This window comes from Mesocricetus auratus, unplaced genomic scaffold (assembly GCF_017639785.1).
Source record: "Mesocricetus auratus isolate SY011 unplaced genomic scaffold, BCM_Maur_2.0 Super-Scaffold_100009, whole genome shotgun sequence".
Lineage (NCBI taxonomy): Eukaryota > Metazoa > Chordata > Mammalia > Rodentia > Cricetidae > Mesocricetus > Mesocricetus auratus.
In genome coordinates this window covers 58107674-58134383 of record NW_024429193.1, presented here as the reverse complement: position 1 = coordinate 58134383, position 26710 = coordinate 58107674, and the positions used below count along the sequence as shown (strand labels likewise).

General features: G+C 45.6%; 1 protein-coding gene across 5 annotated transcripts in view; it reads left to right on the top strand.

Moving 5' to 3' along the window:
* Positions 1 to 19224, top strand: part of Reg4 (regenerating family member 4) — a 38165-nt gene extending 18941 nt beyond the window's left edge. For 2 of the 5 annotated variants that reach the window (XM_021235470.2, XM_021235471.2), the window contains 6 exons: positions 2758 to 2853; positions 5155 to 5316; positions 11098 to 11192; positions 12382 to 12519; positions 14435 to 14540; positions 18760 to 19224. In XM_021235470.2, the coding sequence (XP_021091129.1) occupies positions 2758 to 2853; positions 5155 to 5316; positions 11098 to 11192; positions 12382 to 12519; positions 14435 to 14540; positions 18760 to 18827 (665 nt within the window). In that variant the 3' untranslated portion in view covers positions 18828 to 19224. Of the gene's footprint in view, positions 1 to 1785; positions 1932 to 2757; positions 2854 to 4900; positions 5038 to 5154; positions 5317 to 11097; positions 11193 to 12381; positions 12520 to 14434; positions 14541 to 18759 lie in introns of those variants that run through there. The other 3 variants (XM_040752161.1, XM_040752160.1, XM_040752162.1) reach the window with 3 other exon arrangements.
* Positions 19225 to 26710: the final 7486 nt, after the last annotated feature.

The window sequence follows — 26710 nt, the reverse complement described above, 5'->3', positions numbered from 1 at the left end:
TATTTATACAGGTAATCAGGGCTGACTCTTTGGTGTTGAATAACCAACTGGCAGCCTCATCCCTGGGGAGAACTGTTTCTCCCTCTCTCGGCACCACATGTCTATTACTTTATACACGGGTGTTTTACCTGTATATGTGTGTGTGTGCTGCATGTGTGAAGTTCACAAAGAGGTCAGCAGAAGGCGTCAGACCACCTGGAAGTGAACTCACAGGCAGTTGGTGGGTCTCTGTGTGAGTGCTGGAAACTGAGCCTAGGTCCTCGGCAGGAGCAGTCCCAAGTGTCCCAATCTGATTCTTGATTCCTGAAAAGTAATTGTTACTGATTTGGGCATTTCAGGTTTCTTGCTGTCTAAGTTTAATGTATGATGTATTTGTAAACAGTTTCTTTTAGATCACTCCTTCTTGGTCGTCGACGAGACTTTTAAATTCAGATGTCTTTCTGGTCCCTTCCCTTCTGTGTTTCTGAAAGAGAGTCTCATGCAGCACAGACTGGTCTAGAACTCTGCTCTGCAGCTGAGGATGGCCTTGGGCTTCTGACCCTTCTGAGTGTTGGGATCACCAGTCCGAGACACCACCACTGCTTTAATTGTTTCTGGGGATCAAATCCAGACCTTGCTGCATTCTAGACAAGCCCTTTATCCATTGAACTTCACCCCTCACCCCATTGCCATGTAGCTCAGGCTGACCTAGAACTCATGATGGATCTCAGTTTGTCTGCAGATTCACAGTCTTACACCAGCCTCCGAGCTCTGGGATTAGTGTGTGCCAGCCCTCATGTCAGATGAGATTCCCTTTTATTCTTATGTCTCAAAGTTGGGTGAGTTCTGTCGGTGCCCTCGTTTTGTCCTGACCAATGGAGGTTCCAGAGAGAGACCTCTCACAGTCGAGACATAGTAACTCACATGTTCTGACACTCTCTTTTGTCATCTGAAGTCTCAAAAACAGTGCCATACGCATCAGAGCAACAGTCAAGGTAGAGCTTGGCTGAAGAAGATCAACCTCATTACAATATTTTGCAGAGCTTACCTGTGTTCCTTCTGCATCAGGCCTCTGGGACTTGAAAGGCTCAGAGTTGGTATCTGTGCTCTCTGTTGTACAATACAGAAGTGCCTTCCCTATCCAGCTTTCTAAAGAGGGAAAGCATTGTGTATTAAACAGGCAAACTCACACAGTAATACCCTACTTCATATTTAGATTAGGAGATTGTGGTTCCAAGAGATTCAGCACATGTCCAGATTTTGTTTGTTTATTTATTCATTTATTTTGACATCCCTGGCTATCCTGGAATTCGCTCTATAGACCAGGATGGCCTCGAAGTCAAAAAGATCCTTCTGCCTCTGCCTCCGGAGTGCTGGTGTTAAAGGCGTGTGCCACCACCACCCAGCTGGTGACGAGTGTTTTTAGTGAGAGGAGAACAGAACTCAAACCTGAATCAGCCAGACCCCATGCCCTTCCCATTGAGCATCATCAGAGGGTCCAGGTCACCGAAAGAAGCAGTTGGGAAAACCTTGCTTTCTCAGCTCCTAGCATGAATTTACACACAGGATGGAAAAGCCCAGCAACAGAGGAGAGTAGTGTCTAGAAAGCAACCTAGGCTTGTGGCAAAGAGCCCTGGCTTCTCTACAACTGACAGTCACACTAGTCAAGGCACTTCCCTGGAGTAAGATCCGAGCATCACTGTGGCCTTTTTCAGACACAATGGCCCTTACAGAGCTAACTCTGTAATTGGAAATGAGCAGTCTCTGGCACTCACAACACAAATCAATCCCTTTGCCTCTTCACAGAAAAGCAAACCTGGCGGCCTTTCTAAACAGCTCATTTTGAAAGGATTGTAAATTCAGCAAAGAGATCTAGATTGGAGTGAGGAAGTCAGAGTCTCCACACACCACAGACCAGCCTTGAGAACCTGCAGCTCACTGCTCTCTGGGTAGTAGGTTTCTTTTATTTCCTTTTTTCTAAGGTTTGTTTTTATTATTTTTAATATTGAGTAGGTATGTGTGTCTGCACGAGGGTGTGCACACATGAGAGCTCGTGCCTGTGGAGACCAGAGGCCTCAGGTCCTCTGGAACAGGCGGGTGTAAGCTGCCTGACACGGTTGCGAAAAACTGATCCAGGCCTCTGGGAAAACAGCAAGTGCTCTTAACCTCTGAGCCAGCTCTCTGGGCTTCTTAACTGTGCATGGGAGAAGCCTGACCTATGTTGCCCACAGGATGATGTAAGAATGAATTTGCTATAAAATATTTTATCGGTGTAAGCTATTTTGTCATATTTTCTGTGCATTAAAGAAGGATTTCTGTGCCTTCAGTTCCACAGGAGAGAGGCAAACAGGCATCTAAGGACCTTGGTGCGTGCTGGGAGGTGGGAACGGGCCCAGCGGAGAGAAGAGCCTATGTAGTCCTCAGTCTGAACCTAAAGTCAAATCTTTCCTGCAAGGATAGAAATCTCACTCTTCCGAGTGAAGCATCTTTCTTGGAATATAAAGAGACAAAAAGGAGAGGAAAATTGCAGAACAGAACCAAGCACAAATAAGCGAAGAAATGGGAGAGGAAACGGGCCATTCTCAGACTACAGGATCCTGTTAATTTTAATAACGTGGGCATTAAAGATTTTGTTTGCACACAGGGAGAGGTTCTGCTCCTGGCTAGACAAAGCTCAGTGTGTGTCCGTTCTTAACCTATCACTTGAACAGTTCATTTTTTGACGGTAGATAAGGGTAATTATTGGTAAATAGCTCTATTGCTTCATGACTTCAACAGGTTATCACATCCCGAGGCAAGAAGGTATAAAGCTGCAGGAACGGGGGACCACTCAAGCTGAAGAAGGCAGGTTCTCAGAGTGTTGCTGCCAACCAGGTAATCCTCCCTGCAGCGGGGAAAGAGGGCTTTCTGTGAACACCTGCTATTCTCTGCCAGCTACCTAGTGGTCACAGCTCTGTTGCTTTTGCTGGGGTGCTTGTTATAGTACTCTTTGGTTTAAATAGTTTATTTTAAAATCATCATCAATAATAGCTGTGTAGGTGTTTGCACATGCGTGCTGTCGTGTGCGCATGCGTGCGTGGCGGGCTGACCTTAGGGAACTCCAGCTCTCTGGCGTTCTCTCCTTCCATCTTTTCAGGGGTCCCAAGGATGGAACTCAGGTCACCAGGTTTGCATAGCAAGCATCTTGCTCTGAGTTGAGTTGTTTATTTTCTTTCTGCTCTTACTGAAAGAGAGCTGGCTTTGGCGACCAGGTCAGCAGTGTTGGGTCCGGTGGTGGCTCTGTGGACTGTTACCTGTGAAATTTAGAGAAAGTTACAGAATACAAAGAGTGTCACTTTGCTTACTTGCAAAACACTAACACAATTCAGTGTAGTTATGGAGGTCAAAGGACATGATAGGACCTCCCCAGATGTCTCAAACCCGTTTACAGTAAGGAAAGAAATGCTGACTGACCTCCCTTCCTCCAACTGGTCAGTCTGAATGTTGAGTTCCAGCCATTTACATTTCAAAGGGTTTCAGAACTTTGAAATCCCACACTACTTTTGAAAGGAAATTCAGCTAAGAAGTGCAAGGTGATTTTTAAAAAATCAAAGCAAATAAGAAAGGAGGGATGTCCCTTCTGTTACTGTCAGACCCAAGTGCTCATGGGGGCTGCAGATAGAGCTTCTAGAAGTCTCCAATTTAGATATGCTTTCGACCCTCCTAAGCCATCGACTATTTGAGACATTATTATTTGGTTTTATCAGAAAGCATGGTTAGATACAAATTCAATGAATTCTTCATTTTCATGTTATTTTGGGAAAACCACTATGGCTTAGAATTGCCTTAAAGAGTAGGTAAGAACAGGAGGGCATGTGGATACCTATTTTAACCTTATTGTTTCTCATAGACATTTCAAAGATTATAAAGGAGACCATGCACACAACAAAGGTATTTTTAAAACTTGAACTTTACTTCGTCAAGAGGCCAGCGAAAGAGCCAGTGAAACCCGTAGCTCAGTACTTGCTGGATGCGCTGGGCATAGGGGCAGGGGTTACTGTGAGGAAGCAAACAGAAGTGGAGCTTTGGGTGTCATATTGACCCCTACAGTTGAAGTCTGTGGTCCTTCAGATTGGAAAAAAAATATATCAATGAGAGAAGAATATGAACTAAGAAATACTTCAAAATACAGTCTCACCAATCATCGAAAGAAAGAACAGCAAAAGAGAAAAATATACAAAGCTATAAGCTACTAATTCACACAAGAAATTTTAAAAATCATATCGAAAAAGATGCTCCACTCCATTGGCAGCCATCAGGTACAAGAAAACATTTCTTTTTAAATGCCAAACTTAGTAAACGGCACTTTTTGATAACTGTAAGTGCTTTTCATGAGATAGGAGGGCAAATGTCTTGAGTTCTGCCAGGAGGATAAGTAGGCATGCCTTCCAGAAGACAGGGCTTCAAAGTGACAGTGGACTTACTCTGCAGGAGTGGTAGAACACACGAGGTCATACCAAACAGAGACCCTGAGCAAAGAACCATGACTGCAGGAATGTCTTCTGCGGCTGGTCCAGGTCTGCGGAGCAGCTGAGTCACAAGACAGTGTGGTTTGATTTATGTGAAACTGTGCACGGTGTCTAGGAAGAGCCTGTGGGCTCTTCACCGAACTGCTCGTCTCTGGGAGGTGGGCTCGCCTCCCATTTCTTCACCTGTGTTGATATTTTAATGATTTGTGGGGGTTTTGATAATGAAAGGCGGCTAGCAAAGCTTTCTTTAGAAAGTGATGTCACAGCAAATGACCCAGCCCTTGAAGACTCCTTCTTATCTGTAACTGTATTTGGGCCATTTGTTTGTCTTCAGCATTAAAAAAATGTCAGTATTGGAACTACTTTATTATATTTCTGGGACTTCAGAAGGTCTATTACCACCTGTGAGGAAATGTGCCCAGGTCGCCCTCTGCTGGCTCACCTGGAGATAACCCAGGAGCAAGGGGTGGTTCACAAACTCTACTCAGACTGCCAAGCACTTCTTCCTGCTGTAGTGAGGGCTTTGACATTCGTCCAGAGGGTCTTGAAGGTAAGAATAAAACCCCATAAGTTAAATGCTTATCATCCTTATGCTAAACCCGAGATTGTCTCAATTGTAAAACCTGCATCTACTTGGAAACGTTTTGATGTGGTGTCTAAATTGCAGGTCTGGGACATACCAGAGACTTTAAGGGAAAACTGGGAAGAGCTCTGGGGGCCTTGAACTCAAAGCAGCGAAGTATCTTCTGGGGAAAGAGGAAGATGGCTCCCAAATGTGTCCGGCTGCTCCTACTGCTGAGCTGCGTAGCTGGCCCCGAAGTCCTGAGTGGTGAGTTCAGTCACTTACTGGAAGGCAGCCACAGGCAGCAAGCACATAGTGCACACATCGCACACATCATCCGTTCACCCCTCAGGCATTTCAGGAAAGAAATACCAAAGAAGGAAAAGTAATGCGATGTGTCAAAGGCTATACCGTCAAGCAAAGCCAGCCCCAGATTAAATAGTGGATTGCAGAATAAATTTGGCAAGTTTGTCATGAATGATGGAGAGACTGGTTTAGGTACCTGACAGATATCAGGCTGTCTGTAGCTGACAGCTATAGTCACAACGCCCACACATCTATGCACTGTTCTCTTATTTGAGCATATTACAAGGTCCACTTTACCAGGAACCTGCAAGCCTAGTTGCAGAGATGGCTATTGCTCACTCATAGACCAGTCATTAAGAGCAGGAGCATGCCAGCGGACAGTATAGGGTCTCCAGGAGAGAAAACAGGACGAGGAAAGTTGGAGTATGCTGAGAAAATATGCCGTGGAATATCTGGACTGGAGCGAGATGAAATGTGGGCTCATCTAATATAACTGCTTTGTTGAATCTATGAGTGAAATGAGGACAGAGAAAGACATACTTGCCACAAGTCACATCGCCAGACTATGTGGTGCTCTGGCCAGTTCCTAGTGTTGGACATCTCCCACAGTCCTCCATAGCCTCGCTGGGAGTTGGAGATGGCAGTGTAAAAATCGCTTGTTTGAGCATTACCTCTGTTGAGGAAAGATGCCACTAAAAGATCCATTGAGGCCGAAAACTTCTTGAGTGGGCTTGACCAAGGGGAGGAACTAATGCAAGGGAGTGTCAGGAGAAAAAGTGTTTTGGGGTCATCAGCTGAAGACTGTGGTCCTGGCCATAGCCTGCTCTTGCTATGGCTTTGTGTGACACTCACTGACCCCAAGCCCATACCTGCCTCCAGCTGTCAGTTCTCTCAGCATTTATGACTTCTGGGGACCAGGAATTCAACCACCATTTCTGCATCCTGCAAGAATGCACAGAGCACCAGAAGCTGCCCCAGCCCCTGCTGAGCAGCCTTCCAGCCATTTCCATACGCTGTTCCGGGGCTGCCCTGACTGGCTGTATCTGCTTTCCCATAACAGCTTGACATTTGCTCTGACTGCATTCTGGAGAATAAGATAAGACGCTCTAACTCGTTTCCCAGGACTTCACTAATCTCTTTGGCTCTCCCCAGGAGCAGATACAGCCAAAACATATACCATGGGTCCTTCCATGGCTCTTTTCCAGACCGCTCTTCCTCCCAGCTGTAGAAAAACTTTTTGTTGATCGTTACAGTCCTGAGAGCTGTGCTTAGGACAGATTCCATATATTTGCACAACAGCTTATGGAGAATGTCTAATGTTGCATTTAAAGGAGGTGAGGATAACTTAGAAATAGATTTTCTCTTCAGAAGAGGCTGATGGCCAAGACTATAGCTCTATCATCCCCACAATGGTTCCTTGCCCTGGCCTGTGGCTGCCTGGAAACTCAGTGATGAGAAACAGAGATATTTAGAGACAATGGGAACTGCATCTGGTTAATATTTTCAGTAATATTCCACCCGTTGCTGTAATAACGGTGATGGTTTTTAAAAGCTATAATTCTAGCTGAGTCTGGTGATGCATGACTGTAATCCTGGCTGCTCAGGAGAACAGTGCAGAATGATCTCAGAGCCCTGATCTGCCTCGGCTACACAGAGCTCAAGGCCAGTCTTAGAAGATTAAATAGACCCTGTCTTGGGTTTAAAAAAAAAAGAGTGGGTTAGGGTGCAGGTTTACATACCAATCAATCCCAATCCTGTATCATACAAGAAAGCTATAGTTCTAACCAGCAGTCATTTATTCAGCAATTGCTATGTGCTAGGCCGCATGCTAGCCACTGTGTATGCATTACGTGCGTACTATCCCACTAACCCTCCAAGCAACCCTGTGGGGAAGTATGTGTTGCTATTTCATTGCGCAGACACAAAACCTGAGTTATAAGAGGTTGGGAGAGTAGAAAGACCACTAGAGATGTGGAGCCTGGGTGCCAGGACCTGTCCCTTCTTGTCACCCCATGCTTAGCAATGAGGAATGTTGGCACTTTGGTAGAGAGGTGATAACTGCTGAGAAAACAGTGACTCCTGGTTGGTCATTCTCATCTCTCCAGTGACCGTTCTCATCTCCCTGGGAAGTTTGACTGTTAAAATAGGGCAGCCTGCATAAATGTGATTGGCTTGCGGGGGTTTTTGTTTGTTTGTTTGTGTTTTGTTGTTTTGTTTTATTTTTTACATAGCATAACTTGAGCATGACTAAGATGGATGGAACTTCTAACTCCGAGTTACACTGCCTAGGTCACATCCTAGCTCTTTCTTGCTACGGGAGTGTGAGGCGCAACAATTTCTTTCTGCCTTTGTTTCCTCATCTGGGACGTGGTGATAATATCAGGAGCTACTTAGTGAGGGTGGGTGGGGTGGGCTCCAGAGTGATAGTAAAACCGCCCAGAGCAGGACCTGGTACTGAGGAATGCTGGGTAAATGTGTGGCTTGGTAGAAGGCATTACAGCTCAGGGACCCAGAAGCATTTCTAGCAGCTGAGACGTGCCCACCAGGGGGCGCATGTTGGCAGCTGCAAGAATGCTGGGCTAAGGTTAGAAAGGAAGATGGAGAAGAGCAGAGGGGAGGAGAGAATGAGAGGCAGAGGGGCAAAGAGTGGCACACAGGACACAGAGGGCAGCCAAAGAGATAGAAGAATGGAAAAGACAGAGGTATCGACGCACACCCAGACAGGGAGAGGCAGAGTGGTAACTGCCTGGCTGGAGGCAGCCTGATCTTAGATCTCTGTACTCTGCACCCTCTGGATCCTCTGTTTGTACCCCAACGAAGGGTTAACTTAATTAATCTTACTCAATAAAAACCAAGAATCAGATATGAGGGTAAAAACCTGGAAGATCAAAGACCTGGGAGCAGCCGCCGATTGCTTTCTGTTTCTCTCTGTTCCTCAGTCCCAAAGGACCCAGATCCTTTCTCCACCCGCTATCTCTTCCTGCCTCCCTGTCCTCCAAACCTCTGTGGCTAGCGCCCCACTCTGACTCCAAGAAAGCTTCGTCAGAACACAAACAAAACACCACACAGCACCCCGAGATCCACACAGCACCCGAGATGGCTGTTCTCAAGTCAGGGGAAGCGAACGCCATAGTGGAGTAGGATCTTTTCCATGTGTCTGCTCACAGAATATCAAGCCAGCTTGCTCCAGGTCATATAATAGGCCGAGGAGAATCGTGCTGGAGCACAGTGTCTTGCAGGGTTCTTGTTCTTACACTCAGTTGCCGGTTCCTCTACATGGTTACCTAGGTGACCAATCCCCAGGTCTTCACACTTCGGGTTGGAGATTTTTGGCTTCCCTTGCCTCTTTTTTTGAACACTCCCACCAGCATTAGGTTAGAAGGTATGCTTCCTGTGTTGGTTACTTTCTTCTCTGCAGCGATCAAATACCCGACAAGAGGCAGCCCAGGAAGGAAACATTTCTTTCAGTGGACACTTTGGAAGATACCATCCACAGCTGTGGGGAAGGTGTGGTCCAGGAGGGCGATATGGTCAGGAAGAAGAGAGCTGGCAAGCATTGGGGCGGGGCCACTCAAGGCCTGCCCATAGGGATCCACTTCCTCCAGTAAGGCTCTACCTCCTAAAAGTTCCGCAGTCTTTTAAAACAATGCCAGCTGGGGAGCAACTGCTCGGATATATGAGCCTTGGGGGACATTTCATTGGTTTGAAAACTATAACCCTTCTCAATGATCGGCCTTGTCCTAGTTGGAGTTACGATTGCTGTGATGAAACACCACGATCTAAAGCAAGTTGGGGGAGGAGAGGGTTCATCTGGCTCACGCTTCCACATCATGGTCCATCATCAAAGGAAGTCAGGGCAGGATCTCTAACAGGTCAGGGACCTGGAGGCAGGGGCTGATGCAGAGGCCATGGAGGGGGCTGCTTACTGACTTGCTCTCTATGACTTACTCAGCCTGCTCTCTTATAGCATCCAGGACCACCAGCCCAGGGATGGCACCACCCACAATGGGTTGGGCCCTCTCCCACCAATCACTAATTAAGAAAATGTCCTAAAGCCCTATCTTATGGAGGCATTTTCTCAATAGAGACTCCCTCCTCTCTGATGACTCTAGCTTGTGTTGAGTCTACATAAAACTAGTCAGCACAGACTCCCTTCCCCGCCCCACCCCACTCCCCACCCCTGCCCCAAAAAAGCTTTGGTTTCCAAAGCCATCCACTTTCACAATTTAATTTCTGTGATCTAAAACAAAACAACAACAACACATTGGTGCATTCCTATAATCTCAGCACTCAGAAGGTTGAAGCGGGAACATCTACTGTAGTCTAGCCTGGGCTACATAGCAAAACACTCTTGCAAATAACATTATTTTTTTAAGGAAAAGAAAAATATTTAGTATCAGATTCAAAAATTAAGATTTCCTTTACTTTTTGCAAATTTTCTTGTAAAACAGCTGAGACTTCTCAACTTTGTAATCATTTGTTATTAAGTTCCCAATTTCTCATTTTTGTATATTCATAAATCAAAGGTTGGAAGGATTCCTGGTAGAAACACGGGTTTTAGGCCATAAAATTGACCTTAAAGAATAGCTTTTCTGTTTTACAGTGTGAGACTTTACCAGGTAACCATCTTGTCCAGTTTCATCTTTCTGACTTATTTTGATAAAAATAAAGCCGGAATAAGCTGCTTAGCCTAATGCCTAGCACTGAACAGCCTGCGGATGGTGGCTGCAGCCAGGGTAGCAGTGGAATAAATGCTTTCCCTTTACTCAATGTAAAATCCTGTTTCTTCTAACAGTAGAAATAAATGAGGATCTTTGCTGCTTGGCATCAGTGTATTTCAGATAATCCTCAGAGTCTTTTTGTAACAGTCACTCTACATTGTCAACTCTTGGAGTCCCCTAGGAGACACACCTTTGGGTGTTTCCAAAGAGGGTTAACTGCCGAAGGGAGATTTAGCCTGAATCCGGACAGCACCATCCCATGAGCTGGGGTCCTGGCTTGAATACAAAGAAGAAAGTGAGTTGAGTACCAGTGTCCATCTCACTCTGGTTCCTGACTGGAGATGTAACATAACCACTACCTCATGTTCCTGGTGCCTGGTCCTTCCTGCTTTGAAGCGTCGTTTTCCCTCAAGCTTGAAGCCAAAACAAACCCTTTCCTCCTCTGGTTGCTTTTGTCACAGCAGTGAGAGAAATAATTAATAGACTCCCCTTCCACTTGTTAGCTCGGTTAGTGATTATCCATCATTCACAGATTCAGTCACACACGCAATGAATCTAGATCCGTAAGAAGCATGGAGTTACAGATCAGCTGGGGTTGGTGCCTGGGAGGGTGCAGCTAGATGGGTCAAGGAGACTGAGCTGAGAAAGGTTGCCAGTGCTAAGGAGCGAGGGCTGGAAGCATGGCTCAGCTGGCACAGGGTGCACCTAACATGCGTGAAACCCTGGGTTTGACACTCAAGCACTTCATCGTCTGAGTGTGAGGATCACAGATATGCACACCACGCCTGGAATATGCAGAGTTGGGAATCAAACCCAGGGCTTTGTGTTCGAAAGGCAGGCATCCCACCAATTTACCTAGATCCCCAGCCACACACAGCAGACATCTTTAGCACCGCAGCAGGGTCCTTCCGAAATGGACTCTTCCCTTTTTATAAGGTGTTCCTAATCCAAAATCTGTGTCTCATCACCATACTGATTTTTTTGACATCAAAATCTATGACTGTCTTTTGTTTCTGTACAGACCTCGTGAGACCCAGCTGCGCTTCAGGGTGGTTTTACTACAAGTCCCACTGCTATGGGTACTTCCGGAAGATGGGAAACTGGTCTCATGCTGAGGTGAGAAATTTGAGCTGCTGTTTTCTTTTAGAGAAAGGAGCCAGCTAGAGCTGTAGATCATGTTTGGCTTAAAAGTCAAGGTTTCTTCCTGGGACCCCAGGAGAAGCCTCATGACCCTCAGATAGCTAGAAATACACATGTCAAAGGAGCATGAAGCATGGAAGGACTTGTACAAAGAATAAATGAATTCCCCTATGATAGTTACCCGAGAGAGTGATGTGGAAATGCCTGAAACAGGTCTCAGGGACACTAGGCAAACAGACAAGCGACAGAAATGGGAGGTGATTTCATCTGACACGCCCCACACGTGCCTGGATTTCATTCTTTCTAGCTATGTGTAAGATGTCTCCAGATATCTGAATAGCCAGTCCAAGCAAGTGGAGAATTGATGTTGCTGTCTCTGCAGCTTGGGACTGATTGACACCTGTAGATGTGGCAGAGTGGTCTCAAGTGTCCTGTGTGTAACTCCATAGAGAAAGGAAAGGAACAAGGGTGGCAAACCTACCACGTGACAGCTACTGGGGATCAGGCTGTGTTCTCTGACTTCCAAATCTGAGAGGGCGGGGTGTGGTGGAGTACACCTACAACTCCATCTCTTTCGAGCTGAGATAGGATATCATGAGTAGTTTGAGTCCTGCCCTGTCTACATGGGGTACTTCCCCTCAACAACCAAGTGATGCATGAAAGAAATGCATGCCTGTGACGTCTAAACAGAAAATTTCATTGCCTTGTAAGCAAAAATGACTTCCATTTGATTAGACCAAGAGAAGTAGCAAAGACAATCCAAGGGATGGAATGTCTTAATGAGTGGAGTCAGAATAGCTGGGGTCAGAGAGGGAAAGAAGAAAGACTGAGAGAGCAAGAGGTAGGAAGAGGGAGAGCCAGGCAACCCCAAAATCTGCAATTATGAGGAAACTGTGTCTCACAGAGGTGAAGTGACTTATTAGGGTCACTGGGGCCCGGTGCACTTCCTCTGACCCTAAATCTCCTGCCCTGGCTTTGAGCTTTTGCTTCCTCTGGAACCCGACACTGTGGCCTTCTGTCTTCTCCTATAGTGACAGAAATCACCTGTGGGGTTCAGATCCCAGTTTCTGGGGGGCGGGGAGGAAATCCATCCTTCTTGGCACACCAGGGCTCCAAGGAGAGAGCTGTATGCTCATGGCATCATTAATCGGACCTCTCCTTGCAGCTGGAGTGTCAGTCATATGGAAATGGATCCCATCTGGCATCTGTCTTGAATCAAAAGGAAGCCAGCGTCATATCAAAGTACATAATTGGCTATCAAAGAAACCTGCCTGTGTGGATTGGCCTGCATGACCCCCAGAAGGTAACCCCATGTTTGGCTCACAGAGCCTCTTGGGTAACCCAGGATGACAATCCTTTCCTGAGAAGTGGCCTCCTGGCCTACAAACAGGACAAAAGTAGTAGCCAAGCACCTCCAAAGACCCAGGACAAGGCCTGAAGGTCAGGGACCCCTTCTTTCAGTCAGCAGAAGAAATCATTTAAATAGCTCCTTTTTGTAGAACTTTAATTAAGGTCCTCCTGGAGCTTCAGACACAAAATTACCAACTTTCTAGAACCTTCCAAACAAGGAAAGAGAGACAAGAGTGGGAGAGGAAAGCATGCAAGCCGATCTTCTAGAGGATTCAGAGAAATTTAATTGCCTTTGGGTCTTAATTAAAGGTGAAAACATTCAGCTAACCTTTTCCTGAGATTCTGTCACTTTTTTAATCATTCTTAATTCTTTCCTCTGGACCCCTCTGTCCTCTCCATCAGCACGTGACTATGAGAAGTACCACAGGATGTCTGTGTTTATGGATTGGGGTGGGGTGTCTACACCTACCTGAAATGGAGATGTAGGGGGGCAAGCCCTGCTTTCAGATCCTGATGGCATAGTTGGAGACACCAATGCTCACACACCTTATTCCATGAACATGTGGTCACCCTTTGGCAATTGCCTGTGAACCACAACATATTTTGTCTTTAGAATATTGCAGAAAAACAAGTGTTTTTTTTGCTATAACTGTTACACAGTTATTTGCTTTAAACGCTATTTATTTGACTTGCACGAATTTTAACTATTAAAATATTTTTATATTTTTACTTCCTATACATGAGTGTGTGCCTGCATGTATGTATTTGCCTGGTGCCTGGGGAGGCCAGAAGGAGCTATCAGGTACTCTGGAACTGGGATAACCATGTGGGTGCTAGGAACCAAGCTTGGGCCCTCAGTAAAAGCAACAAGTACTTTTAACAGCTGAGCCATATGTCCTGATCCTCCCCCTTTTGAGACAGAGTCTCACTGTGTAGCTTCGGCTGACCTGGAACTCACTACATAGACCAGACTAGCCTCAAATTCACAGAGATCTGCCTGCCTCAAGTGCTGGGATTAAAGGTGTGAGCCACCACACTCGACTGAATATTTCCTTGTGTATCATTTACTTTGCTGTCAATTAAAACTCAGCTTTCTGAGATAAGCTATATATTTGCATCTATTTTGTGACATGTTTTTGTAGTTTGATTTTTTTACATGTGTGACTGTGAGACACAAATGACAAATGTTCTAAATCTGTACTTTTATCTCTAATAATCAAGGAAATGCAAACTAAAATAATTTAATTTGACTTATATTTCAACATTTTTCTTTGTATCATGAATAATATCTTGTGGATATAGAGTAATGGTCCATATGCCCAATCAGTGAGCATGTAAATTTGTACAAGTGGACAGTTTTGGGAAAGTACTGTGTCAGTGGGTATTGATAACCTTAAGGCAGTCACATTCTTGACCCATTAATTCTGTTTCTGGGATATATATTACAAGGAAATAATTTTGAGAACACAGAGTGAATCTCAACAATATTAGTCATACCAGTGTCTTTCATAGTAATTGGAAATTGGAAACAATATACTGAGTAGTTAATAGGAGATTGTTAGGTAGACTATGGTGCATCCTTGTATTGAAGACAGGTTTAGAAAGCAAATGAAAGACTTGAATATCTGTTTCAAAGAGGAAAGTATTTTCAGTACATTGATAACCATGTTTCCATCACAAGTAAATGTGCTAAAATATTAGTGATGTTTTCCACTGTCACTGAATGGAGTGGCTTTTCTAATTTGGTTATTCATACATTTCTAAACTCCACCCTATGAAACCCCATTTCGCTGGGCTTAAGACCCAGCATGACGGTGGGAGGGTGAACCGGCTGACTTGCACATTCCCTCTGTTTCCTGTCGTTGCAGAATCAGTTATGGCGATGGATTGATGGGTCCACACAGCTGTATACACCCTGGAATCACAAGTCAGAGAGTGGAGCCAAGCACTGTGCTGCGCTGAACCCCAAGGACAGTGAGTTTCCTGCACCACTTCCCTCTCTCCAAGCTAGAGCTCTGTCCTTTAGTAAGAGCAAAAGGAGCATCCTTGTTCTCCTCCCAATACCCCTCTCACTCAGCAACACCACCTTACAGGACAGTGACCTCGGCACACAGTCTATGAACCTTCAGCTCCCTGGGCCTACTCTGCAGTCTTTGCCAAATCAATAGGGCAGTAAAGGAATTGTTTAATAGCAAGGGAGCAGGCATGAGGCGACAGACAATGACAAAGGCGTCAGAGGCAAAAAGCAGCCCCCACTGTTGCTACGATAGCAAGTTAGCCAAAACACAGGAGAAGTCATAGGTACAAGCTACTAAAACAAGGCTGCCCACCCAAGTTGAGGGAAAACGTAATAGTTAACACTGTCCAAACCCACAGTGAGCTACCCCAGGATGCAGCTAGAAGCCCACTACCAGAGTCAACCAAAGAAAAGGTAGACATTTTGTTTTCATTGTGGTAGAAACTGTGTTATAAGAGAGACTCAAAGTCACAAAGATCAACTGGGCAATATTCCAGCAGAACACATTCCAGGGACTCTCAGACCCTCCATATCTGCCTTTTAGCCAGAGCAGCTTTGTGGAAGCAGTTGGCCAGATGTTTCCCTCAGCCCTCCGCATCCCCGTGGTTCTGGGCTCCTCACTAGATGAAGTTCTCCAGTCTTTCCTGTCATCAGAGCCCCACACTGAAGGAGCCTGTGGCAGGGAAGTGGGAGCCTGAGTCTCTTCATCCCATCCCTTCCACCTAGCCTCACCTCAGCACACAGCAAACAGAACCCAGGCTTCAGACACAAAGAAACCCAAAGAAGGGGGCCGGGGAGGTGGCTCGGGGCAGTATGCTTGTTGCGCAGGCATGAAAACCTAGGTTTGAATCTCCAGAACCCACATAAAGATGGACAAGGTAGTGTGCATGTGTAATCTCAGCAGGTGGACAGGAAGATGGGATGGGGGGGTGGAGGCAAGAGAGTCCCTGGAAGTTCACAGGTCAGCCACATGTGGGGGTGGGGGTCGGGGAAGAACATAAAATTAGGTAATCAATTAAAAAACCAGGGAAAGGAACAAGGCTAGTGAAGGGAAGGACTTAAGGGAAAAATCTTCATGAGACCCCTGCCCAGTACTATTTTATATCTGTAGAATGCTCTATGTACAGTCATGCATGAACTCTGCTCTCTGTGACAGGACACATTCGTGTTTTCTTTCTATTTGGGAAGAACTTCTGGGTATTTTGTCCCTTGTGTCCTTTCGTCATTCCCCTGGGACTCTCCACTCTGCATCCTACTCTAACTGCTCTGTGACCTACTACTTCACTTTGGGACTGTAAACTAGCACAGGCCTGTAATTCCAGTACCTGTGAGGCTGAGGCAGAAGGCTCATCAAGTTCAAGGCTAGCCTGGGCAATGTAGCAAGACCCTGTCTTATAATAAAAAGTTAAGAGGAGAGCTGAGGATATAGCTCATCAGTAGAACAATTGTCTAGTATATTTGAAGGCCTGGATTGTAGTTAGTGTTTTTTTTTCTCTTTGGCAGCCAGCTACCAAGCTCCCAAATAAATACATGGAGACTTATTCTTACTTATGAACACCTGGCCTTACCTTGGCTTGTTTCTAGCCAGCTTTTCTAACTTAAATTACCCAATTTCTCTTTGACTTCCTTTAGGCTCTGGGCCTTTTCTTTATATATCTTTCTTTCCTTCTTAATCTGTGCCTGTGTGTGTGGCTGAGTGGCTGGCCCTGGCATTCTCCTCTCCTTCTCATTTTCTCTATCCTTCTTTATTCCCTAGATCTCTCCTCCTATTTATTCTCTCTGCCCACTAGGCCTGCCTATTCTTTCTCCTGCCTTGCTATTGGCCATTCAGCTTTTTATTAGACCAATCTGCTGTTTTAGACAAGCAAAGTAACACTGCTTTACAGAGTTAAGCGAATGCAACATGAAAGAATGCAACACATCTTTGCAGCATTAAATAAATATTGCATAGCATATTTATTTATATGAATGTAACACATCTTAAACTAATATGTCACAACAGCTGGGTTCAATATTCAGTGCTGTAAGAAACAAGAAAGAAGGAAAAAGAAAAGTTATGCCCAGTCTGGCTGGGGGTCAAGGGCAGGAGCTCTGTGTTCTGAATGACCTTGTAGAAATATGGTATTTTCCTCTTGCTGAGCTGTCTGAGCCCATGCAGACTTCCTTCTCATGCCTCAGATGCCTCCTTTGAAAGGGAGAGAGCAGAATCCCCATCACCTTAATATTCACTCAGTGTCTTCATATGTATAGGCTGAGCTCAATGCCCAAATTTGGTGTGCTTACACCCCTTCCCCATTCCCAGCACTTCCTCCTGTTTGGTGTCCTGGGAGGCAGGCAGGAGGAGATTAGACTGGGTACCAGTCTAGGTGGGTACCCATGGGTAAGCTGCTCTTGGTTACTGGAAGCTGTTCTTTCAACTCTTCTCCGGACTTAGTGGGTTTACCAAAGCACCCTACACAACTAAATGTCCAGCCAGCCAACCTGAGTTCTGCAGGGCTGATTCCAGGCTAGCATGCTTGGGCACACACCTTTACTCAATAAGCCTATAGTTCTCATTTCATCATGTTCTGGTGCCCTAACTACAGGCCACTTGAATTAGGACATATGCGCAACTACCCTTTGTGTCTCTGGAGTATGGGAAGTAAGAGTAGTTGACAGGGTCAGACCTGCAGGTCAAGACCCAAGCAGACACCAGCTAAGGGGAAACTCAACAATCTGCCACAACCTCTTCAGGATGACAAGGACTGAGGAATTCCAAGGAAAGAAATAGTTGGGCCTCTCCTAAAATATATATTTCAGTTCCCCGAAGGTCCCCAGTTTGTGGCCCAGTCCTTTTTTTTAAGTGAGTAACCTGTTGGGCCATGACTGGTTACGATGGCTTTCCGGCTTTGAAGTTCACCTTGGAGCTTCTCAGAGCTTGGCTATGGAGTCTAGGAAAACCATCCCAGGTCCTTGATGCATCCATTTCAAACACAAAGGAGGGGCTGGAGGAATAGATCAGCAGTTGTCTTAGTTAGGGTTTCCACTGCCATAATGAAATGCCGTGACCAATAGCAAGTTGGAGAGTGAAGGGTTTATTTAACTTTCCCTTGCACAGCACTTTTCATCATCAAAGGAAGTCAGGACAGGAACTCAAGCAGGGCAGGAGCCTGGAGGCGGGAGTCGATGCAGAGGCCATGGAGGGGTGCTGCTTACTAGCTTGCTCCTCATGGCTTGCTCAGCCTATCCTCTTACAGAGTCCAGGACTACCAGCCCAGGGATGGCCCCACCTACAATGGGCTGGGCCCTCCCCCACGAGTTACTAATTAAGAAAGTGTCCTACAGTTTTGCCTACAGCCTGATCTTATGGAGGCATTTTCTCAGTTGAGTATCCCTCTTCTCTGATGACTCTAGCATGTGTCAAGTTGACATAGGACTAGCGAGTACGGCAGTTGAGAGAAACTGCTGCTCTTACAGAGGATAGGAGTTTGGTTTCCAGCACTCATGTTGGGCAGTGCGCAACCTCTTATAACTCCAGCTCTAGGGGGCCTGATGCCCTTTTCTGGCCTCTGTAGGCACCCACACACATGCACACATGCACTCCAGCTCACATGGGCAGGCACACGTGTGCACACACACATGCATGCATGCATGCACATATGTATATAAATAAAAATGAAAAATCTTAAATTAAAAAAACCCAAACAACCAAGTCAAGCCCCACACACAAAGGAAGCCTTCCCTAGGTCTGTGTCAGGTGCTCATACAATCTGCAGTGATGTCGGAAAGTGGCTGTTTATGTTAGGGGTCCCTAAAGAGCCAGTAATGGGAGGTGGAGATGCTGGAGTGGGGGTAGGGGAGCAGGAAATTACTGCAGGACTTGATTGGAAAGACTGAACCCAAAGCAATTAAGGGGAAAATCTTCTGTTCCAGGAAGCCCTTGGTCTGGTCCTCTTTATTCAATGTCTTTTGATTTGAGTGTCAACAATATCTATAAAATTCCCACAGAGCAATATCTAGGCAGCTAAGCAATTAGCAATTGCTGGACGTCTGGACTAAACTACCATATCCTACCCATGTTGGCACCTAAAATAACTGCTGCTGGCCTTTGTCCAGGACTCCAAGAAAAACACACAGATAATTCTGGTAAATTCAGTAATGAGCGAGCTTGGTTTAAATGTCCTCATTTTCTTACAGAATTTTTAACTTGGAACAAAAACAGATGCAGTGATTACCAACATTTCCTGTGCAAGTACAAGCCATAGAACAAGAACCAAGTGTCTGCCAGCTTCGTACAAGCCCCTTCTTCTTCCCTCTCACCTGGTGGCTGATGTAATCATTATCCCGGAGAGTAAATGCAGCAGCAAACACTGATGAGTCCTCCAGTACACTGACTATTAGGCTCAGAGAGCTTGGCATGGTGGGACAGTGACTTCTGGTCTCAGAGCTTGGCATGGTGGGACAGTGGCTTCCGATCTCAGAGCTTGGCATGGTGGGACAGTGGCTTCCGGTCTCCGAGCTTGACATGGTGGGATAGTGGTTTCCAGTTTCAGAGCTTGGCATGGTGGGGCAATGACTTCTGATCTCAGTGTTCACGCTACAGTCTTTTCTAAAATTCCACTTTTCTTTGGCTATTTAAACAAATAAAAATGTACCTCCTGACCACTGGGTCTCTGTCATACCAGTAACGTTTTGGAGCCAAGAAACAAACAGGCAAGAGTGAACTTCTGACCCTTCAGCCCCTGTAACCTCCGAGCTCCCTCTGTTGCCCATACACACTCCCTTACTTCCCTGCTGTTCATCCTCTTGCCATGGAATGTGTTACTCTAACGGGGCCTGTCAACCTCCAAATAAATTGTAATAGTGAGATTTCAGAGGCAGTGAGAGGTAGGCACAAAAGGGTCATTTTCACTGGAATGATAGCCACCCACTCCAAAGAGGGATCTGGACAGATCACTGCCCAAAAAGTAAAAGCATCAGATTCCTGGTAGAGACGGTCCATAAACTGATGGTGCAGGCCGATGGGAGCCACATAGAACCCAGACCCTGAAGCGCAGCAATATGAACTGGAACGTAAATATCCCCTCAAGAGAGAAGGCCTTGTTGTCTATGGAATAAGATGCAGGAGAAAGAAAAAAACCCGGGCCCACTTTCCCTCCTAATTCATTTACATCCCCGTATCTGCCAAGGAGAGATAAAATAAAAGTCCAGGTAGTAACTGATAAAAGTATATTCTACAAACACTGAAAAGGCTCTTAGAATGGGTTTGAAGTAGTTCTGCATGGGGATCACAGCCATTTTGGGACAATCTTTGTGGATGGCAAAGCGCCTGTCCTGAAACTGTTGCAATACTGGGAAGAGGCATGTCTTCACCCGCGCATGATGGACATCCTTCACACGGACAAATGGCTCCCGTCTTGTTAGGAGAGAGACTGGTCCACAGTTACCTAGAGTTGTGCTGACCTTCCCGTATGCATACAAAATAAATTTCAGTAATCCTTAGGAATCCACATGGGCGTGGCATCACACAGATCTCCAGGAGTGCATGCAGGGTACCAAGAACCGATGCTTGGAGGCTAGGAAGCCATCCATAAGCAAAGCTGATAATCATCTTTGCCATCATGGACTGTGCCTTTCAGCAAGGCTGGGTGGTGGAGGGAGACAGAAAAATAAATCAAATGAAGTGGTGAGAAATGCTGTGGGGGATGGGTAAAACTGGTCAGGAGCAGAGGTGAGGAAACGCCTTGGGGTGTAGGGCATCCTGTATTTCTTATCCATTACAACTGACAGCCAGATGTTCCCAAATAAAGATGAGAATTTATTGATTTATGATATGTAATAATTCATAAAAAATGGAGAGTGGTATAACAGGACTAATGGCTAAAGGTAGTCCTAGGATGGGGTTTTCTCTCTTTATTTTATGGCTGGTTTGTTGGGAATTAGCCTCATTATTAGGCTGCATCTAAGAAGATAGATGTAATGACTCCAGCTTTCCCCAGCTCAGGAAAAGGTCTATGGACCTCACACAAAAGCTTCCAAATGAAGCCTGATTGGTCCAAAATAGCCAGGTGTGAGCTATGTGCTCATTGCTCCAACCAGTCATTAGGGCCAAGGGAACAGAATGTGACGATTAGCTTGGCTAAGTCATATTACAAGTAATTCTCCTAGAGATGAGAGCTAGGCTCGGAGGGGACCTTTCCTACCATAAATGGTGCCTTCGTAGAAATGGAAACTCCTTTACTGTGGGAAGTACAGCCTCAAGGCTCCCAGAAAGAAGACAGGCTGGACATTAGTTTGTCCGCTTAGTTATACACTCTTCCGCCATGCACAAAGTACCCTGCCCTGCTCTGTAGCCTTATGTGTGTGGAGGGGCCAAACTGCTTCTCCACCCAGGTGGCCAAGAGGCTTCCTTTGAGTAATGCCGTCCTAAGGCCCCACTTCCAAGACCTTCGGGAGTCTTTGTTGAGCCTGGAGAAGCACTTGATGCAAGAAAGAAAGCATTCAATATGGAATTATTTCGTGAGATGCGCCCATGGATACTTCGTGAGATGCGCCCATGGATACAAGCAGTAGCTATGTCAGTTTACTACAGTGAAAACAACGACTGTGGAATCACGTTGCCCTGGAGCTGACTGACTTCTCCAAGTTAGCTGTCCTCTTTTCTCAGGGATTTGAGGATTAAGCTAAGATATGTGAAGCGTTTGGAATGGGGTCTGGCCAATTCTTAACAAATGCCATCATCATCTTTGGAAGTCCCATGAGTTGTCATAATTAGCGGCTCGAATACCATGGCAGATTATAGTCTAACCGACTAGAGAGCATGGGAAGTCAGAGAAGTCTCGGTCTGCATAGGTCTCTGTGAGTGAGCCTGCCTAGCTTGTAGGAGAAAATCCAGACCCAAGACAATGAAGCAGATGCCGCATGCTAGCTTTTCATTGTAGTGACAAAAATCCCCGAGAAACCCAACTTAAAACGCAGGAAGACTTAATTTACTTTATGGCTTTGGTCTACAGTTATTTGGCCTGTCAAGAGCATGGGGTAAAATAAAGCTGCCACCTTATGCTGGTTGGGAAGGTGGAAAGGGCTGGCTTTTTGTAACAAAGCTGGAGACCCAGATGTTCTGTTCTGTGGTTTTGATCTGAAATGTGTCATGAAAGGCTCATGTGTTTTTAAAAGCCTGGCTCCCACTGAGAGGTAATAACTGAGAGGTAATTGGATCATGAAGGGCAATCCCTTGATATTTGACAGCAATGTGAGGAGTGATGGTTAGCTGGAAGTAGGTTCCTGGGGGAATGCTTCGGAGTCCCTTGTCCCCACCCTCTGCTTCCTGCCACCACGAAGTGAGCAATCCGCGTCTCCCTCACTTTCCACCATGATGCTCTGCCCCACCTCAGCTCAGAAGCAGAGCCAGACAACCACACTCGGATGCCTCTGTGTCAGTGGGGCAACAGAAGGAAACCTCTTACAATGATTTCTTTCGGGTATTTGTTACAGTGATTTGAAAACCAAACCAAACAAACCAAAAAACTAACGCATTATAAATCCATGAATGGGTCGGTTCATTCATGCAGTCAGAGCCCTCATGGCCCAAAGGCCCCGTTTCAGAACACAGCTGCACTAGGGACTAAGGCTTCAGCAATGTGAGTGTTTGTGAATAGGATTCAAACTCCAGCAGTTGCACACTAAGCGCTCATTCAGAAACATCAGTGTGTGCTTACTGTGTGAGAGGCGTTTGTAGTCACTGAGTTAATATGTACAAAGGAGACTAAGATGAGCTTGAGACTCCCAGAAGCCGTGTGTCTCCAGGTTAAATGTGGATGAATATCAGTGTGATCTCAGGTTAGATTCCTTAGGATTCAGAAAGCACAAGTCATCTAAGAGAAACATTGATTAATTTGGCTTCAAAATTTAACATTTTTGTGGGTATATGTGTGTAAATCATGTATATGCAGATACATTTATGTAGGCTCAAACACATACATACGCATACATAGATGTGGAAGCCAGAGGTCATAGGTCAACTTTGGGTGTCATCCTCAGGAGTTGTCCACCTTGCATTGTTGTTATTTTTTATATTGTTTTAGATTTTTGAGACAGTGTCTCACTGTGCAGCCTTTGCTGGCCTGGAACTCACTGTGTAGACTAGGCTAGACCTAAACTCATGGAGATCCACCTGCTTTTGTCTCCCAATTTCTGGGATTAAAAGGATGTGTCACTCTGCCAGGCCTCGGTTTTTATGATAGACTCTCTCACTGGGAGCTCACTGATCAGGCCAGCCTGATCGGTCACCACGCCCCAGGGATCCAGCTCTCTCTGCCTTCCCACAAGTTTATGCCACCACACCTTTGTCTCACATGGACAATGAGGGTCAAATTTAGGTTCTTACATTTGCATGGCAGGCATTTTCACTGACTGAGTCGTTGCCACCAAATTTAATATTTCGTTTTTAAAATATACTTTTGCAAATCTAAAAGATAGGCTGAAGAATGGAAAAATACGTGAATTTCAAACCCATCATCACATTGTGTTCGGCGGCCCTCAACTTTAACTGTACCAGAAGGTTTTCCCTTTCCCATCCTATCTATCTCCATCTGTTCTTCCTTTTATAACTACAAATACTTTTTTAGACAAACTATGGATTTCAGTTCTTCAAACCTCCCCAAAATAAAGTGAGCAGACCAATCACCTTCCCTGTCCTCAAGCTCATCATGGCTTCTAACATAAATTCCTGGGGAAAAAAGTTTAGGATTTATCTTTTATTTTTAATGATCTGTGTATGTATGAGTCTGTGCACATGTAGCTGCAAATGTCTGCAGAATCCAGCAGAGGGGGCCAGAGCCTCTGGAACTAGAGAAAAAGGCAGCTGTGACCAGCCTGACTTGGGTGTTGGGATGTAGACTTGGGTCCATACAAGAGCACGATGTGCTCTCAAATACTGAGCCCCCTTCTCCTGAGCCCTCTAGAACTCTCTCACATGTTGTGGAAAAGTTTCAGTGAGATGACACCCTTTCCCCTGGGGCCTGTCCTGTGCCTACTAGCCCCTATTCCCCTGGTTTCTAAAGCCATAACCTCTGCCCAAGTCTCATAACCATTTTATCTTATTTGCTTTTTATTAATTTTTGTTTAAATTAAAAACAATCTTATTTTACATACCAATCCCAGTTCTCTTTCCCTCCTCTCCTTTCATTCCCCCCACCAACCCTCTATCCCATCCCCATCCACTTCTCAGGGAGGATGAGTCCTCCCATGGGGGATCATCAAAGTCTGTCACATCATTTGAGGCAGGACCTATGCCCTCTCTTGTGTACCTAGGTTGAGAGAGTGTCCCTCCATAGGGAAAGGACTTCCAAAGCCTATTCATGCACTAGGGTAAATACTGGTTCCACTGTCAGAGGCCCCATAGACTTCATTACATTTTAAATATGTGTTTTCTCAATGGCTGTTTGTCTTCCAGACTTCATTTTCTCTATATGATGAGGGCCTTGAACTAATACTTCAAGGGCTAGTTTGATGTGTATAAGGGAAGTGATTCAATGGAAGGCAGCTGGGACTTTAGCACTCAAATCCATTCCTTTCAACTAAGTACAGCCAAACAAAGTAGGTCTGCTGACCTTTGCCCATGGGGACAGGCTGAAAACCCCGGAATGAACAACTCACTCTTTCGTCTAACTTGTGTCTGGATCACATAGTTCCCTTAGTCAGGGTCAGTCTCTGAGGTCACTGGAACGTCTAGAAAGAATGACAGTGAACACAAAAATAAAAGAATATGAACAGAAATGATTGGTCAGGGTATCCTATTGGAGGGCAGACCCAGTCTGTTGCAGACAGGGGGACAGACAGTATAGGTGGAGAAGCAGGCCTCAAAAGCAGAGTTTATGACTAGGATCAATATCTGTCCTGCAGCCAGAGGGCCCCGTAGAGGCAACTGGAAAGGCAGTTTAGGCACAAAGTTCAGACAAAAAGGAATCTGTAGGCGGAAGCCTAAATTTGTGAGTAGATTGGAATTAGAGCCTCTTTAGGTTCTAGAACAAATTACCACAAAATAGTAAATATCCTATTGACTTATTGCTCCATGTCCAATTTCAAATAGTTTGTTGCATTGTTTTTGTTTCTTTTGTAAGTGTGTGCATGTGTATGCATGTGTGTGGAGGCCAGAGGTCAATGTCAATGTCAGATATGTTTGTCAGTCACTCGCTGCCACCTTTTTTTTTTTTTTTGATGCCTACAGCTTGCCAATTTGTAGAGAGGCTGGCCAACAAGCTTTAGCATTCTCCTGCTTCTGCCTCCTCAGTGCTGGGATCACTGGCATACACAGCTGTGCCTGGAATCTGAACTCAGGTCCTAATGTTTGGGCAGCAAGCACTCCATCAATCCAGTCATCTCCCTATCTGTTAGGCCCCAAGCTCCATACCCCCAACTGTCATTGAAACAGAAGGATTACTGACAGATAGATGAAAGTTTACACTTAGCATTTCCCAGGAACCGGTGAGGTGAGGCCGGTCTCTGCCCCCCAGGAAGAGCCACTTCCCTTATCTTCCCCCATCTCTGGCCAAAGGGACATCTGGCTCCAGGTTTGTAACACATCAAAGCACCATGCTGGCTCCCAGGCTGCTCTGGCTTGCACACCTCCCCTGCCTAGCTACCTGCTCTCTTTATAGCTGCCAAGGCTCTCTCCTGCCTTTTTGCTATCCTCGGTGTCTCTGAGAGGTAGCCGTGGCAGCTTTGGACTCCCTAAATACCTCTGGGTGTTCTCTCTCTACAACCTGAGAGATAGCCTCGAAGTACTTTCATATTTACAGTAAACTTTCTTCCCGTCCATGGAACAGTCTGGTTTGGTGATTACTGTGTTCTCAAAGTACCCTGTTGAGAAAAAAAAAATCCCAAATTTAGAATTAGACAGTGAACAGGTCTAGAATATGGTAACCTAGAAAGGTGTGATATAGGCATAGCATACATTTTCATTAAGATGTACATTAGTAGTTAAAATGGAATCCTCAAACACTAGTGAATAGATGTCACAGAAATAAAATGTATTAATATAAAAATAGTTAAATGTGGTGGTGCATGTTTTTTTTGTTAACTTTTTATTGCTTCTTTGTGGATTTGGCATCATGTATCCTGATCCCACTCATCTCCGTCCCTTCATATCAGCCCTCTGCCCTTGCAACCTCCCCCAAAATAAAATAAAATTTAAAAGAGAACAAAAACAGAAACAAACTAAAAACAAAAGCAAAACAAACAAAAACAATAAACAACCAACAACAACAACAACAATAAAAAAACCCTCAGTATGGAAGCTATAGTATGGTCCAGTGAGTCACATAGCATGCCCTTTAGTCCATATTGTCTTTACTTGTAAGGTGAGTCATTGGTTTGATTTGAGGCTTCTGGTTTCCAATACACTATCAATACTAAATCCTCAGTAGAACTCCTCTTGGAAATTCTGTTGTTGCCTTGTGTCGTGGAGACCCTGCAGCTTTAGATCTGCAAGTCCGGCCCCTTCACATGCTTCAGCAGTTCATAGATGAGCTAAGTGTTGGGGTGGGATAACTCAGCGCCTTGGTTCTGAGCACTGGTGGTCGCTGGGTTGGTCAATCCGCCAGCTTTTCCTCACTGTCACCACTAGGGTGAGCTCTCCAGCACTGCCTTGGCTAGATCACCCATTGTTGCAGGCGGCAAGGAGCGGGCCAGTTCCTCTGCTCTCATGCCTTCAGGGCCCGCTCACCTGCATCCACACAACTAGTGCCAGCTCTATTATTTTGTCCAGGCAAGGATAGGGCCGGCTCTCCTGAGTGCTGCAGTTGGTGAGGGGCAGGACCAGCTCTCCTGCTCTCACGCCCCTGAAGACAGCTTTTTCTCCTGCTGCAGGTGGCAGGGGGCAATGGGGAATCTTTCACAGATGCCACCACATGGCATACGGGGTGGGGGGAAAGACAGGGTCGGCTCTGCTGCTCTCACACCCTCCCGGCTGGCTCACCTGAGCCCCCACCATCACTCATTCAGGTGCATCATTTATGCATGGGGACCACTCTGTGCTCCACTACCCAAAGGAAGAAATATAAGGAGACCTAACAGAACTCTAGAGAGAAAAAGAAAGCATTTTATTTTGGATCTTAAACATCTCCCAAGGCCTCTATGTTGGAGACTA